General features: G+C 39.0%; 1 protein-coding gene across 2 annotated transcripts in view; it reads left to right on the top strand.

The window, feature by feature from the left end:
- The first annotated feature begins 4,592 nt into the window (after positions 1–4,592).
- ZCCHC4 (zinc finger CCHC-type containing 4) overlaps positions 4,593–14,232 on the top strand; it is a 47,672-nt gene continuing 38,032 nt past the window's right edge. For both annotated transcript variants that reach the window (XM_069494550.1, XM_069494549.1), the window contains exons 1-3: positions 4,593–4,719; positions 5,469–5,587; positions 6,674–6,756. In XM_069494550.1, the coding sequence (XP_069350651.1) occupies positions 4,593–4,719; positions 5,469–5,587; positions 6,674–6,756 (329 nt within the window). The remainder of the gene's footprint in view (positions 4,720–5,468; positions 5,588–6,673; positions 6,757–14,232) is intronic.

Below are 14,232 nucleotides of genomic sequence, written 5' to 3'. Positions count from 1 at the left end.
GGCTGCAAACACAGATTATTATTAGCAGAGAGGTTTGACTGCATAATAAATGTAATAATTCCCATCCATGGAAAAACTGTCTTCCATGAAACCGGTCCCTAGTGCCAAAAAGGTTGGGGACTGCTGCTCTAGAAGCTTCTAGAAGCCTTCAGATTTTGGTGACCCCAGGTGTTTCTTGGCTTATGGTGGATAACTCCAATCTTTGCCTACCTCTGTCTTCACATGGCTTTTCTTTGTGTGTCTCTCTGTGTCCTTTCCTCATCTTTTGTTGTTGTTGTTGTTGTTTTTTAGACAGAGTCTTACTCTGTCATCTCGGTTGGAGTACAGTGGTGTCACCATAGCTCACTGCAACCTCAATCTCCTGGGCTCAAGCGACACTCTTGTCTCAGCCTCTCGTGCACCACCATGTCTGGCTAATTTTTCTATTTTTAGTAGAGACAAAGCCTTGCTCTTGCTCAGGCTGGTCTCAAACTCCTGAGCTCAAGTGATCCTCCCACCTCGGCCTCTCAGAGTGCTAGGATTACAGGCGTGAGCCACCACACCCGGTCCCTTTCCTCATCTTATAAGGATGCCAGTCATTCGGGCTCACCCTAATCCAGTGTGATCCCATCTCTATCCTTAACTAATTATTTCTGCAAAGAGCCTATTTTCAATTAAGGTCACGTTATGAGGTTCCAAGTGGACGTGAATCTTTGGGGGACAACCCACTACACATGGCATTCTACTTTTCAGCAGAATTATTTATCTCAAGGTTTCATTTCTGCGTGTTCACAAAGAACAGTCACGTGTATGCGCACACACACACACACACACACACACACAGTCTCTCCTCCGCTTCCTTCCCAGCTCTCAAGCCAGAGAGGCATATTCAGGCAGGAAGAAAGAGGACAGGGAGCTCCTAGAGATGTGGATGGAATGCCTCCCTCCCGGGGGTCCCTGCCACAGGTCTCTATTGGCTTCTGAAAGGCCCATTCCTTGAGGGCATCTGTCCAGCACATCAGAAATGACGGGTGAATCCCAATAGCTTATCAAGCAGTGTCCTTGGCTTCAGGGTGTTTGGTTCAGTGTTGTCGCTGTTTTTCAAAGATCTGAGGAGGGCTCCACAAAGTCCCTTTGTATCCAAGTCCTTCGCTAGCCAAGTTTCACAACTGAGACTTTTCAGGGCTGGGAATAGGTTTGGTGAGCTTTACTCTAAGAAATTAGAGAGAGGAAGCGGGGGAGGGGGTGGCGGCGGTGTCAGGATCCAGAGCCAGGGGCAGAGAATGCCACAGTCAGGTCTTCGCAGGATTTCTTTCTTGTTGCTAGTCTTCTCTGGCAGCTTTCCCCTTTAAAAAACAAAATGGGTCTGAGTGCTTACTTTGGAGCAGAAAGGCAAAAGGCAGCCGAGGAAGCCAGGTTCCATCATACGGGCTGGAGAGGATGGAGGACAGAGCCACAGGGATCGTGGCAGGGAGGAAGGAGATCAGGGTTAGCTGGTCTTGCCTGGCAAAGGGCTTTGAGGTATATGGATAGACAGATATATCCATCCAATATTATGGCTCCAGCCGTAGAGCATTAGTCAGCATTCTTTGTCGTGAGTGATAGAACCAACCCCATCTCAAAACTGGCTCAAGGAGCCACGAGGGAAGTTCTGACCATGTAACTGAAACCTTCAGGCATGGCTGGATCCAGGTGCTCACACGGTATCCCCATGCACTCCTATCTCCTAGTTCTGCTTTCCTCTTATTGGCTTCCTGCTATGGCAGGTACTTCTCAAGGGGTGGGAAATATTGCCACTGGCTACTTGGACACCCAGGTGAAGATGCGTATGTGGTAGATTGTTTCATGGGCCCCAATTCTTCACTGCTTCCTGATTTTCACTCTTTGCCATGAACTTTGCAATGCTTGGCCACACGACTTGCTTGAGCCACAAGAATGAGGTGGAAGTGAGAAGGGTAGTTCCAAGCTGAAGCTTCACGAAGCTTGTCTGTTTCTGCTGCCACCCCCATGAGAAAGACATGCCCAGGCTGGCCTGCTGTTCCAGGAGGAGGATGAGAGACACATGGGGCAGAGCTGAGTTACCCCAGCCAAGGTGAACCTGGATCAGCCAACGCCCACGTGCATGACCTAGCCCAGGCAACACTGGAGAGCTGAGCCCTGCAGACAGGTGAGAAAACATCATGGATGCCACTGAGATCCTAAAATCTAACTATCACACTTTCTTTCTCAGCTGTTTCAGCAGAAGCTCCAAGTCACCTGCCCAAATCCAAGCCAGTCCCTATCATTCTTTGTACCTCTCAAATGACATGGGCTAAAATAGGAAAGAGTTGGCTTCCCAAAGGAAAACTGGGGTTCTGTTACCAGAAGACAGAGAAGATGGTCAGGCATCCACTATAAAATGCTCCTCTGGCTTCAGCTTGGCAATGGGAGGCTTTCAGAAGACACTTATTCTATTAATAAAGTCAAGAGAGGAAACTTTCAGACCCCGATAGGAAGCTCACCAGTTTGACCAGACCTTCCGTTGGGAGAGTTGCTGTGTTCAAGCAGGTCTTAGCAGCATTGGGAACATGCTCCATGTGATGAGAAGTGTGACGAGGGTCTATCCTGGTGCTCAGGCTCAAGGGGTCCATTGTCATCTGCCTCTGGTTTCCTTGTAGAATCCTGCTGAGTCTCTCAGTATGTCTCCACTCGAGGATTTTTCTGCACAAACCAAAAACACTATTAGGCAATAAAATGAAACAGTCATAACGTATTGGTCATATTCGTAATCCCATCAGTAAATATTTAACATAGGCTATTTACTGCATATATCTTAATATAAGCTGAGATTTTTTTTTTTTCTACCCAAAGTTATCCTTCAGGAGAAAGAGAATTGCCTTGTTTTTGAAACCTTCAACATCTCTCACATTTTCAGGTGCTCTCTCATTTACTTAGTTGAATCAATCTTTGTATAGTTTTATTGTTTGGGGTAACTTATCTGAAAAGGCTGCAAATCCATATTGGTTTGGGCTGCTAATAGAGGTGACCTCACAGAATTATCATTACTGAAAAGAGAAAGAGAAAATATAGATTCTATAACTATTTCTGGTTGTATGATTTCACAAATTCAATTGCAAATTTTATAAACAAGTCTTTGGAAGATCTCAAATTTATACATATAAAACAGATTGTTAAATAAAAGTGCTTGTGTTCATGTGAGCAGGTAGTTAGTGAGGACTTGAGATAAAATTTCCAGAAGTATCATCATTATCATAGGTCCAGAAAATTCCTTACCTCAAAAGACATAGAAGTGCAGGTAATGTACACTGGAAACTTGTGTTGGACACAACAAAGCCACAGATGCTACAGGCACAGGTGGAGAATTTGAGTGAAACCATTACGTGAAGTGTGAAGGGAAAACAGCAATGCTTCTACATTAAAATACCATAGCACTAAATGTGGGATGTTAAATATGTATGTGCACTGTCAATTCTTTACATAATGTAAGGAGACATTTGACTATTTCATCTATTAATACAACCATACATGTGTGTGCCTTGATTACTGCAGCTATACACTGTCTTGAAATTGAGAAGGTTGATTTTCCCACTTTATTATTCTTTTTCAAAATTGTTTTAACTATTCTAAAGTTTCCTTCCCTTTCCATATAAATCAAATCTCATAATAATATTATCTAAATCTACAAAAAAATCTGGCTGGGATTTTGATAGAGATTGTACTAAATCTTTATATGCATTAAACCTGGGGAGAAGTGACATCTTTACTATGTTGAATCTTCCAAGTCATGAACACATTTTGCCTCTACATTTACTTAGTTTCTCTTTGATTTTTCTTTGTCAGCATTTTGTAGTTTTCAGCATACAAGTCCTGTTCATGTTTTATTAGATTTACACCTATTTCATTTATCTGAATGATTGATTGTAAGTGGTATTCTGTTTTTAATTTTAGTGTCCACATGATCATATCTAGTATATGGAAAGCCAACTGATTTTCGTATGTTTATCTCATATCCTGCAACCTTGCTGAACTCAGTTAAACTGAAGTGTTTGTTTGTTTTTCTGGTAGAGTCTTTGGGATTTTTTGTGTAGACAATCATGTCACCTACAAATAGGGACAATTTTCTTTCTTTCTTTCTGATGTATAATTGTCAATGGGTATGCAAGTATGATGTGCAACTATAACCGTTGTCTGAAAGTTAGAGATCATGTTGTGACTGTGACTTTGAAAAGCAGAGTATGGTTCCATCAAGTGCAGCTGTTGCAGCTATTTCAGCTGTTTGTCAGTTGCTGGTGGCGGTGGACCTACAATACTGCCAAATCTTTGTTCCAGAGTCATCTCATCTTTTGGTAATATTCTTATGAAAGGAGGGTGCTTCAGGAGCTGGGGGGTAGGGATAGAGGTCCAACAAGTGACTCGAGAGACCCACCGCTAGGGGCCGCTTAAGAGCAGTCCCGGGTGGGCGGGGACTCCATTTTGGGGCGTGGTCTCCTCAGCGGCAGCCCCCCAGCTCCTCCTAGGCGCGCGGGGGCGCTGTGGGTCCCTGTGGGTCGCGGCGGCACTCTTCCTCAGCCTCCCTTGGTTCGTACTGAGGCTTTCGGGAAGGCGGCGGAAAGATGGCGTCCCCCAGAGACCAGCTTGAAGCCGAGGAGACAGAGGAGAACGCGAGTCGTAGGGGGAGCTCGGGAGTGGAAGTGGTGTTTCCCTCGGATCCTGCCGTATCCGCCCCGCTGTGCCCTCACGGTGGGTCGGCGTCTGGGCTAAGCCCGTCGTGCGCCAAGGGGCGTGAGTTGGCCTGGAGGTGCCGAGGTCTTTTTAGAGCTCCCATATTTTTATCTGCCTTTTTCCCTCACCATGTGTGATGCCTAGAAAATGCACCTTCCTCTGGATGTTGTGTTTTTCACCTTACTTGAGAAACCTTCACAGCAAGTCCCCACTGTTGTGGTTTTGGCTTCAGGGCTTTTACATTTTTGGGGGGTGGGGCGAAGTAGGGAAAGGGAAGGATGGGTAGTATTGAATAATTCTGGGTGACAAGTGCTTAGGGATTTCGTTTGTTGATTTGCTGCCTTTTCAGTTTAAAAAAGGGAGAACGATAGAATGAATTCTTGCATGCAAACCAGACCCAGTTTTTCTCTAACTTGCAGAGTGTCCAACTCTAAAACCTCAAGTTTTCACTTAAAGAATAACTGTGCAAGAGATGTCAAAGTACTCAGTTCTCTGGGCCCCCTCCTTGTTTTGGTCCCAGGTTTGTAACATTCACTACTCAGACAGCATCTATATTGACAATAGCATTTTATTTTTTGAGAGACCAGTTTTCAAAAATTATTTCCAAGTAGTGACTGAAAGAAAAGAAACGTTTATTAAACAGTGGTGGATTTAATTATGATAAATTATGCATAAAACCAAAACAAGTTTTATTTAAGGGCTGTGAAAACTAGGAATTTGGTGTAGATGACTACTATTTGACATTTTCTTTCCTTTTCCGGAACTAGGGCCCACTCTTCTGTTTGTAAAGGTGAGCCAGGGGAAAGAAGAAACCCGGAGGTTTTATGCCTGCTCAGCCTGTAGAGATAGAAAAGACTGTAATTTTTTTCAGTGGGAAGATGAAAAGGTATATCAACTTTTTGGATATTTACTTTTTATTTTTGATATATGTGACAATTTTATTGACAATGTATAAACCAATAAAAATATGTAGTTTGTACATTATATGAAATAAATCTCTTAAGAGAGTTGGAGATTCCATGTTTTTTGGTTCAGAAGACTGGAGTTCCTACTTACTTTGAACTTGCTCTGATTACTGATGTCTTAAACTACTGTCTCAAAGACTTAGTTTCCCTTCAGATGCTCTGAGGTGTTAGTATGGGGTGGCTGATCATCCTTGTATGAGTGAGCTCTGGCTGCTGTAACTACAATATCATAGACTGGGTGGCTTAAACAACAAACATTTATTTCTCACAGCTCTGAAGGCTGGGATATCCAAGATCAAAGTGCTGGCAGATCCAATGTCTCGTGAAGGCTGTCTTCCTGGTTTCAGAGGGCTGTCTTGTCATGATATTCTCACTCTTATAAGGACACTGATCTTATTCATGAGGGCTCTCCTGACCTACTTACCTCCCAAAGTCCCCCCACCTCTAAATACCATCACAGTCGGTTAAGGCTTCAATATATGAATTTTGGGGGATACAAACATTCAGTCCATAGCACTCTGATTGCAAATATAGATTTCTCACTAAAGAGTCTAGGTCATAATCATTCCAGGAAATGTCAAAAAACACTTTTTTTGAACATTTGCATTGAACATCTTTTATACAGCTATTGGGTGACTGATGAAGGCACTTAAGAGATGTAGCTGTGAAGTTGGTATCCTCTTGGTCTCAGGTCAATTTAAAGTTTGTGAAAGCTTTGACAAGAGAATTTTCAGCTTTGTTAGGTTTATTGTAAAACTGGTCTTTTTAGCAGTCCTGTTAAGATCACCATATGTGAGTTAATCTCAGTGTTTTTAATATGTTGCATATTGCTTCAAACTGCTCTAGAGTTTTCCCAGTTTTTTGTGTTTTTTGTTTTATTTTCCCCGGAAATAAATGCTTGTTGAATTGATTGAATTTATGACTTCTTGATGTCAGAATATGATACTAGTTTTTCTAGGATGATAGCAAGTTTCATAGTTTATTAAATGGGCTTTGTAATCTTTCAGTTGTCAGAAGCTAGACTTGCTGCCCGAGAAGCTCAGAACCGAAGATGTCAGCCTCCCCTATCCCGAAGGCAGTGTGTGGAGAGGTACTGATGCAGGATCATTTTTCTTTATTATTTTAGCTGTAATGTTTGTTTATTTGTTGTTCTTTTCCTGAGACTTTTAAGTGTACTTTCATTTATTTATTTTTATTGTGGTTATATATATAAAACGTAAAATTTGCCATTTTAATCATTTTTAGGTGTACAATTTATTGCCATTAAGTATATTAGTGTTGTGCAAACATCATCTGTGTCTATTGTCAAAACTTTTTCGTCACCCCAAACAGCAATTGTCACCATTAAGCAATAACTCTTCATGCCACCTCTCCCCAAACTCTGGTAACCTCGAATCTACTTTGTGATGCTTTGAATTTGACTATTCTAGGTGCCTCATATAAGTGGGATTATACAATATTTGTCCTTTTGGGTCTGGCTTATTTTACTTAGCATAATGTCTTCAAGGTATCAGAACTTCATTCCTTTTTATGACTGAGTTATATTCATTGTCTGTATATACCATATTTTGTTTATCCATTCATCTGTTGAGAGACATTTGAGTTGCTTCCACTTTTTTATTATTGTGAATAATGTTGCAAATATCTGTTTGAGACCCTGATTGCAATTCTTTTGGTGATATACCTAGGAGTGGAATTGCTGGATCACACAGTAATTGTATGTTTAGTTTTTTGAGGAGCTGCCAAACTGTTTTCCATAGTAGCTACCCCATTTTACATTCTCACTAGCAGTGTGCAAGGGTTCCAGTTTCTCTACATCTTTTTTAACACTTATTATTTTTTGTTTTGTTTTTATTTTTGTTTTTGATTATAGACATCCTAGTAGTTGTGAAGTGGTATGTCATTGTGGTTTTGATTTTGATTTCCCTGATTACTAATAATGTTAATTGTCTTTTTATGTGGTTATTGGCTATTTGTATATCATCTTTGGAGAAATGTTTATTCAAGTCCTTTGTCTATTTTTAATTGGGTTGTTTGTCTTTTTATTGTTACGTCACGAGAGTTCTTTATATGTTCTGGATATTACTTATACCTTTATCAAATATATGATTTAAAAATATTTTCTCCCATTCTGTAGGTTGTCTTTTCACTTTCTTGGTGTTGTCCTTTGATGCACATGAGTTTTTAATTTTGATGAAGTCTAATTTATCAATTTTTGTTGTTGTTGTGTTTTTGCTGTTATAGCTAAGAATCCATTGTCAAATCCAATGTCATGAAGATTTATTTTGATGTTTCTTTTTGAAATATTAAACCAAAAAATTTTTTAAGCATTTTTTTAACATCCGTTTTTTAAAATCTGCATTCTTGAAATGTTGTATTGGGTGGATTAGAATTGAGTCATAGACTTAATTGTTTGGCAAACTTGTGAAAAGAATTCATCCCTCTCCTATGTCATAGGCATTATGTAGTGTGCAGCTGGGAGAAGCTCCTGAAAAAGCTCCTGGTCTAGGTTACTGATGATGAATGGTTTTTCATTTTTATGGCAGCTCCTTCATTTTACCGGGGCTGCTGTCTTCAGAAGTATTGTGAGGCCTCATCTAGGCTACATGGAAAGAAGTACTAGAATCTACTAAAAATATCTTTCCTGAGCTTTTTGGTAGTAGATTTTAAAGTCCTTTGACGGAAGAGGTGTTTCTCAGGATAACTTGATTGCCCCTTAATTACAGTGCTTAACCAGAGGTGTCTACTTTACTTATTTACTGTATGGAAATTGAATCAACAACAAAAAATGTTGACACGGGAATTAATATAAATGAGCTCTACCGTGAGGCAGGCACTGTGGTAGGTGTTTTACACGAGATATTATTTAGTCCTGCAGAGACTATTTACTTAGATGAGAAATTGAGGCTGGTAGAAGTTAAGTAACTTCATCAGGTAGTTCATACTATGAGAATGACTGAGCTGTGACTCAAACTTATGTCTGTCTGATTCGAAAAGGTTATTTTTAAATATATAAACAGATGGCAATTAATATATGATATGTAGTGATTTATGTAGATAAGAGGTAAGGACTTATATAGAGATTTATCATGAGAAGATAGTATATTGAAGATGCAGAAAGTAGAAAATATTGCCCATGCTTTCTTCCTTTCAATTCATCACCTTGTTCATTTTGTAGTATTTCTTCATGGCCTTTTTTCCTATGTCCATGCCAGATTTGTTTGTAGTCATAATGTGTACATAGTTTTGTACTCTACCCATATCGCTTTTATCTCATAAGCATGTTTCTCATGTTATTGCATAAGGATATGGTGATTCAATTAAACTCTGTAAGAAAATCTGGGTAATCTTGTTTCTCTGCATAATAAAATTTTAATCTGGAGCTAAACTACTATTCTTGTCTTTGTACTGCCAGAGTATGGTTTTTTGATAGTAGTTTTTGAAATTCATATTTCATATTAATTAGAACATAAAAACTGGCTAAAACATGAAGTATTAAAGAACTTCCAAAAGCTTATTTCTTGGAGGTCATAATTTCTTCTTTTATCTAGTGCTGATTCTTGAAAGCATGTCTTAATAAAATGATTTTCAACATCTTATACTATCTGTGACCCATAATCTTGAATTTTGTTGCCGGAAGCCTCCATCCAACCATCCATCCCTCCAGTCATTCATTCATACCGCAGGTATTTGTTGAGGGCTCAGAAAGAACTTAAAATGCCAGTAATTGAGTTGAGATACATATAAAGATTATATAGTATAAAGAAAATGTGTTGGGTGTTGACAGTAGACATAGAAAAGACTAAGTGCTCAGAAGCATTAGGACTAATGCTAACGCGTGCCTTAGCTGACCAAGATAATGTAAGGACATGGTATTTGAACAGGTTTTGTAAGATGGGTAGAAATTTAAGCTTTTTGAAATGTACTGTCATTGATTTCACTGCATTACATTGTAATTGATACTCCTATGCTTTATTATATGCTTTCTGTAGATTAAAAAGTTTGAAATCAGTCATTCCTCTAAAAGTTTTCAGTGCCTTAAGATAAAGAGTGCAATGAAAATTTTGGCTTTTTAAAACGAAAGACTTAATGAATCACCTGTTCTGTTAGTGTGTCTTCAGCTTGAGCTGGCAGTTCATTCTTGTGTGTAAATGGACCTAAGGATGTGTACTATTACTTGAGATTGTAATTGTTTTCTAATGTGGATAATTTAATTTAAACAACTCATGTATAAGTTAGCTTATTAAATAACTATTATATTTGAAAGTATAAAACTGCATTTAAACCATATACCTATTCTGTAAAGCAAGCTTTTCATCTGTTACTGTGGCATAATAAGACCTTTCCATTGATGAATTTATTTTTGAAATCATTAGAGAGGAATGGTAGTAGATAGCAAGATAAATTGACCTTTGTTACCTGATTTTTATTAAGGGAGTGGCAGTGTGTCACAGGTTTCTAGGTTTACAGAATGGGATTTGATATTCATTTGTCTAATCCTACCCTTTGACCCATGCTTTATGTTTCATATATGGTCAGTTGACAGATTTACATTTGTGCCTGAGATTTGCTTTTCCTTACAGTTTTTAGCTGCCTGTTACACTCTGAAATGTGTTATTATGTTTACTATGTAGTATGTTTGCACCCTTTTTGTGACCCATGAAGTCTTAGGGAAGATATATTTGAATGCTAAAATCAGTATTAATTTATGTGCATCCAGATAGTTTTGTTTAGTTGATATTTCATTTGGTTATTTTTTTTTTTCAGAGCTCATTTAAACTTAAATTTTCAAGGTCTGCTATTAGAGAAATGCCATAAACATAATTTGTGTACTCCAGAAAAGGCAAATGGAACCTCAAATGGAGATCAATAAAAATGACATTTCAAAATGCTAGCCTGCAGTTTGTGAATCACGCTGAGCCATGCAGCAGAATGAATTTCCTCTCCCCCCAGGGTGTGTGTAGTATATGCGGATAAGGAGGCAGCGCTGACTACTCCTTAGGTCTTCATATTCTCATGTTCTTTCTAGCAAGCTTTTAAAAAGCCTTGTGTCTGAATGTTAAATTTAAGGCAGTGTAGTTGATGGTTGTGTTGTGATTTTGAATAGAGGGAAATATGCACAAGATCTGTTTATCTCTTGTCAAGAAAGGTTAATAAATTAGCAATAAAGCTTTCTGAAGCTTTTGGAAATAGTTAAAGGAAAAAGTTAATTGACAAGGCACAAGGATATATCATGTAAGTGGAGGTTCCTTTAGGAGTGTTCTCCTTTTCCTTTTAAAAATTATTAAACTTAGTTCCTTATGGTGAGTGAATCATCACACCAGCCCCTCATTGCTTTGAACTTCTTTCCTCCCTTCCTAGTGACTTTGCAGCTTCTCCTGCCTTCACCTGGCATCACTCAGTGTGTGACAGGTAGTCTTTTTAACCATGTTTGAGTAACAAAACCTGATACTGCTTCATCTGCCTGTGGGATCTTCCTTCCTTTGGTTCTCTAAAGCTCTTGACTGTTGTCATCATTCTTTCAACAAGGAGTATTTATTTACTTCTCTGATATCAAATCTATGTCATTGCCCTGTTTTGGTGCCTGACTGCATGTACGGTGATGTGTTTTGCTACTGAATCATAGGGTGATGGCAGTTAGCTCTCCTCCGCAGTTCAGCAGTGCATAGCACTGGCTTCAAGACATGGCAGTGTGTAGAGCAAGGACAATGTTTTCATGAGGTCTGCACTATGTCGTGACATCTGGCCGATGGCAATTATAAATCATATCTCAATATTGCAGATGCTAAAAGGTGAAACAAACATGCAGCTTAGAAGTAATGAAATAGGATGGTTGGATTTTGCTTTGTGATCCAGTCTGACGGGCTTTCTTTTAGTGGGTGAATTTAGCCCATTTTCATTGTTGATATAAGAGAATGCTTGGTCTTAGTTTGCTATATTATTTTATGTTTTCTGTTTTTTATTACTTCTTTTTGTTCTCTTTCACTGTATGGTCTGTGTTTTCTTTTTTTAATGTGTGTTTCTTCGATATTTTTGTTGTCTTCTATATTTTGTGGTTACCTTTGTAACTTTCCAGACTATCTTTAATCATTTTTTTTGTTTGCTTTCATCCACCTAAAAAATGAGATGAATTTAGTATATTTCTTCTTCCTATCTCTTTCTTTTTCTACAATCACTATCTGGCTTTAATTGATTATTTATTTTGCAGGGTTAACTTTTATGCCTTCTATATTGCTTATAGCTCTTTTACTTGAGTTTCAGTTATATCTTATTCAATTCTATGTTTAGGCTCATGCCTGTAAAAGATGAGAAAATCAGTATGCTCATACCCTCTCCCACCTTCTCTTTTTTTTTTTTTTTTTTTTTTTTTCAATTTAATTTTACAGAATCAAAGAGTCTAACAGTATATCTTGTTAGATACAGTATGTCCTCATAATGTATACATTATTTCTTGTACAATGATATGAAATAATATGGGAAATATTCATGATAAATTATTAAGTGAACAGTGCAAGTTAAAAACAATAGTTTCATATTTTTTTCCCCACCCCCCCCTTTCCCGAGTCAGCACCTTCAAGTGTTACCACTCCCCATACGGTGCGCAATGCACTCTTTGTGTAGGCATACCCCCATCCCCTCCCCCACCCCCCACCTCAGTCTGATGTCCAATTGGTGTCGTTTCCAGATTTGTATTTAGGTGATGATCAGGGAAACCAATTTTCTGGTGAGTACATGTGATGCTTGTTTTTCCATTCTTGGGATACTTCACTTAATATAATGGGTTCCAACTCTCTCCAGGAGAACCATAGAGATGTCGTATCTTCATCATTCCTTATAGCTGAGTAATATTCCATGGTATACATATACCACAGTTTACTAATCCAATCATGTATTGATGGGCATTTGGGTTGTTTCCACATCTTTGCTATTGTGAATTGTGCTGCTATAAACATTTGGGTACACGTGCCTTTGTTACAGAATGACTTTTTTTCCTTTGGGTATATGCCCAGTAATGGGATTGCTGGGTCAAATGGCAGGTCTACTTGAATCTGTTTAAGATACCTCCATAATGCTTTCCACAGGGGTTGCACTAGTTTGCAGTCCCACCAGCAGTGTATTAGTGTTCCTGTCTCTCCACACCCACGCCAACATGTGTTGTTTTGGGTTTTTTTGATAAAGGCCATTCTCACTGGGGTTAAGTGATATCTCATTGTGGTTTTGATTTGCATTTCCCTGATGATTAGAGATGTTGAACACTTTTTCATATGTTTGTTAGCCATTTTTATATCTTCTTTTGAAAAATGTCTATTCATGTCCTTTGCCCACTTTTTGATAGGGTTGCTTGATTTTTTCTTGCTGATTTTCCTGAGTTCTAAATAGATTCTTGTTATCAGTCCTTTATCTGATGTGTAGTATGCAAAAATTTTTTCCCATTCTGTAGGTGGTCTGTTTATTCTCTGGACTGTTTCTTTGGCTGTGCAGAAGCTTTTTAATTTAATTATGTCCCATTCATTTATTTTTGTTGCTGCTGTGATTGCCTTGGGGGTCTTCTTCATGAATTCTTTGCCTAGGCCAATGTCTGTAAGAGTCTTTCCTACATTTTCTTCTAGAATTCTGATTGTATCACGCCTAAGGTTTAAGTCTGTTATCCACCGTGATTTGATTTTTGTGAGAGTCCCACCTTCTCTTCTTTCCCTCCTCTTTTTGTTTGGATTTATCTTAATTGTATTTTGTACGGTAACTATTTTGTACTATATTTCCCACATTTGTTTCTGTTTTGGTCCTGTGGTTAAATGGATTCAGTGCTTACTGACAGCCCCTTTGCAGTAGTTTCGTTTCGCTTCGCTTCGCTTCGCTTCGCTTCGCTTCGCTTCTCTTCTCTTCTCTTCTCTTCTCTTCTCTTTTCTTTTCTTTTTTTTTTCTTTTTGAGGCGGAGTCTCTCTCTGTCACCTGGGCTAGAGTGCCGTGGCATCAGCCTAGCTCACAGAAACCTCAAAGTCCTGGGCTCAAGCGATTCTCCTGCCTCAGCCTCCCGAGTAGCTGGGATTACAGGCACATGCTAATTTTTCTATTTTTAGGAGAGACGGGTTCTCAGCTCTTGCTCAGGCTGGTCTTGAACTCCTGAGCTCGAGCAATCCTTCTGCCTTGGCCTCCCAGAGTGCTAGGATTACAGGTGTGAGCCACCGTGCCTGGCCTGCAGATGTTTTGTATCTCTTATTTGGCTGAAATTCATCCTCTGGCAGTTTTTATTTTGTAAACAAAAGCCTTTAATTAATCAAAAATTTTTAATGAAAATCTGTATGTGGCTACTGTGTAATTCCAGTGTCCACAGTGGGCAAGTCCATAGAGATACAAAGAAGGTTAGTGGTTTTGCTAGAGGGTGGAGTGAGGGGTGGGGAAATGGGAATAACTGCGGACAGGTACAAGGTTTCTTTTTGAGGTGATGACAATGTCCTGGAATTAGATTGTGGTGATGGTTGCATAATTTGTGAATATACTAAAAATCACTGAATTGTGTACTTTAAAAGGGTGAGTAGTATGTATGGTATGTGAATTATATCGCCAT

Source organism: Eulemur rufifrons, chromosome 19 (genome assembly GCF_041146395.1).
Source record: "Eulemur rufifrons isolate Redbay chromosome 19, OSU_ERuf_1, whole genome shotgun sequence".
Taxonomy (NCBI): domain Eukaryota; kingdom Metazoa; phylum Chordata; class Mammalia; order Primates; family Lemuridae; genus Eulemur; species Eulemur rufifrons.
Note: the sequence above shows the minus strand (reverse complement) of the source record. Positions and strands in the feature narration are given on the sequence as shown.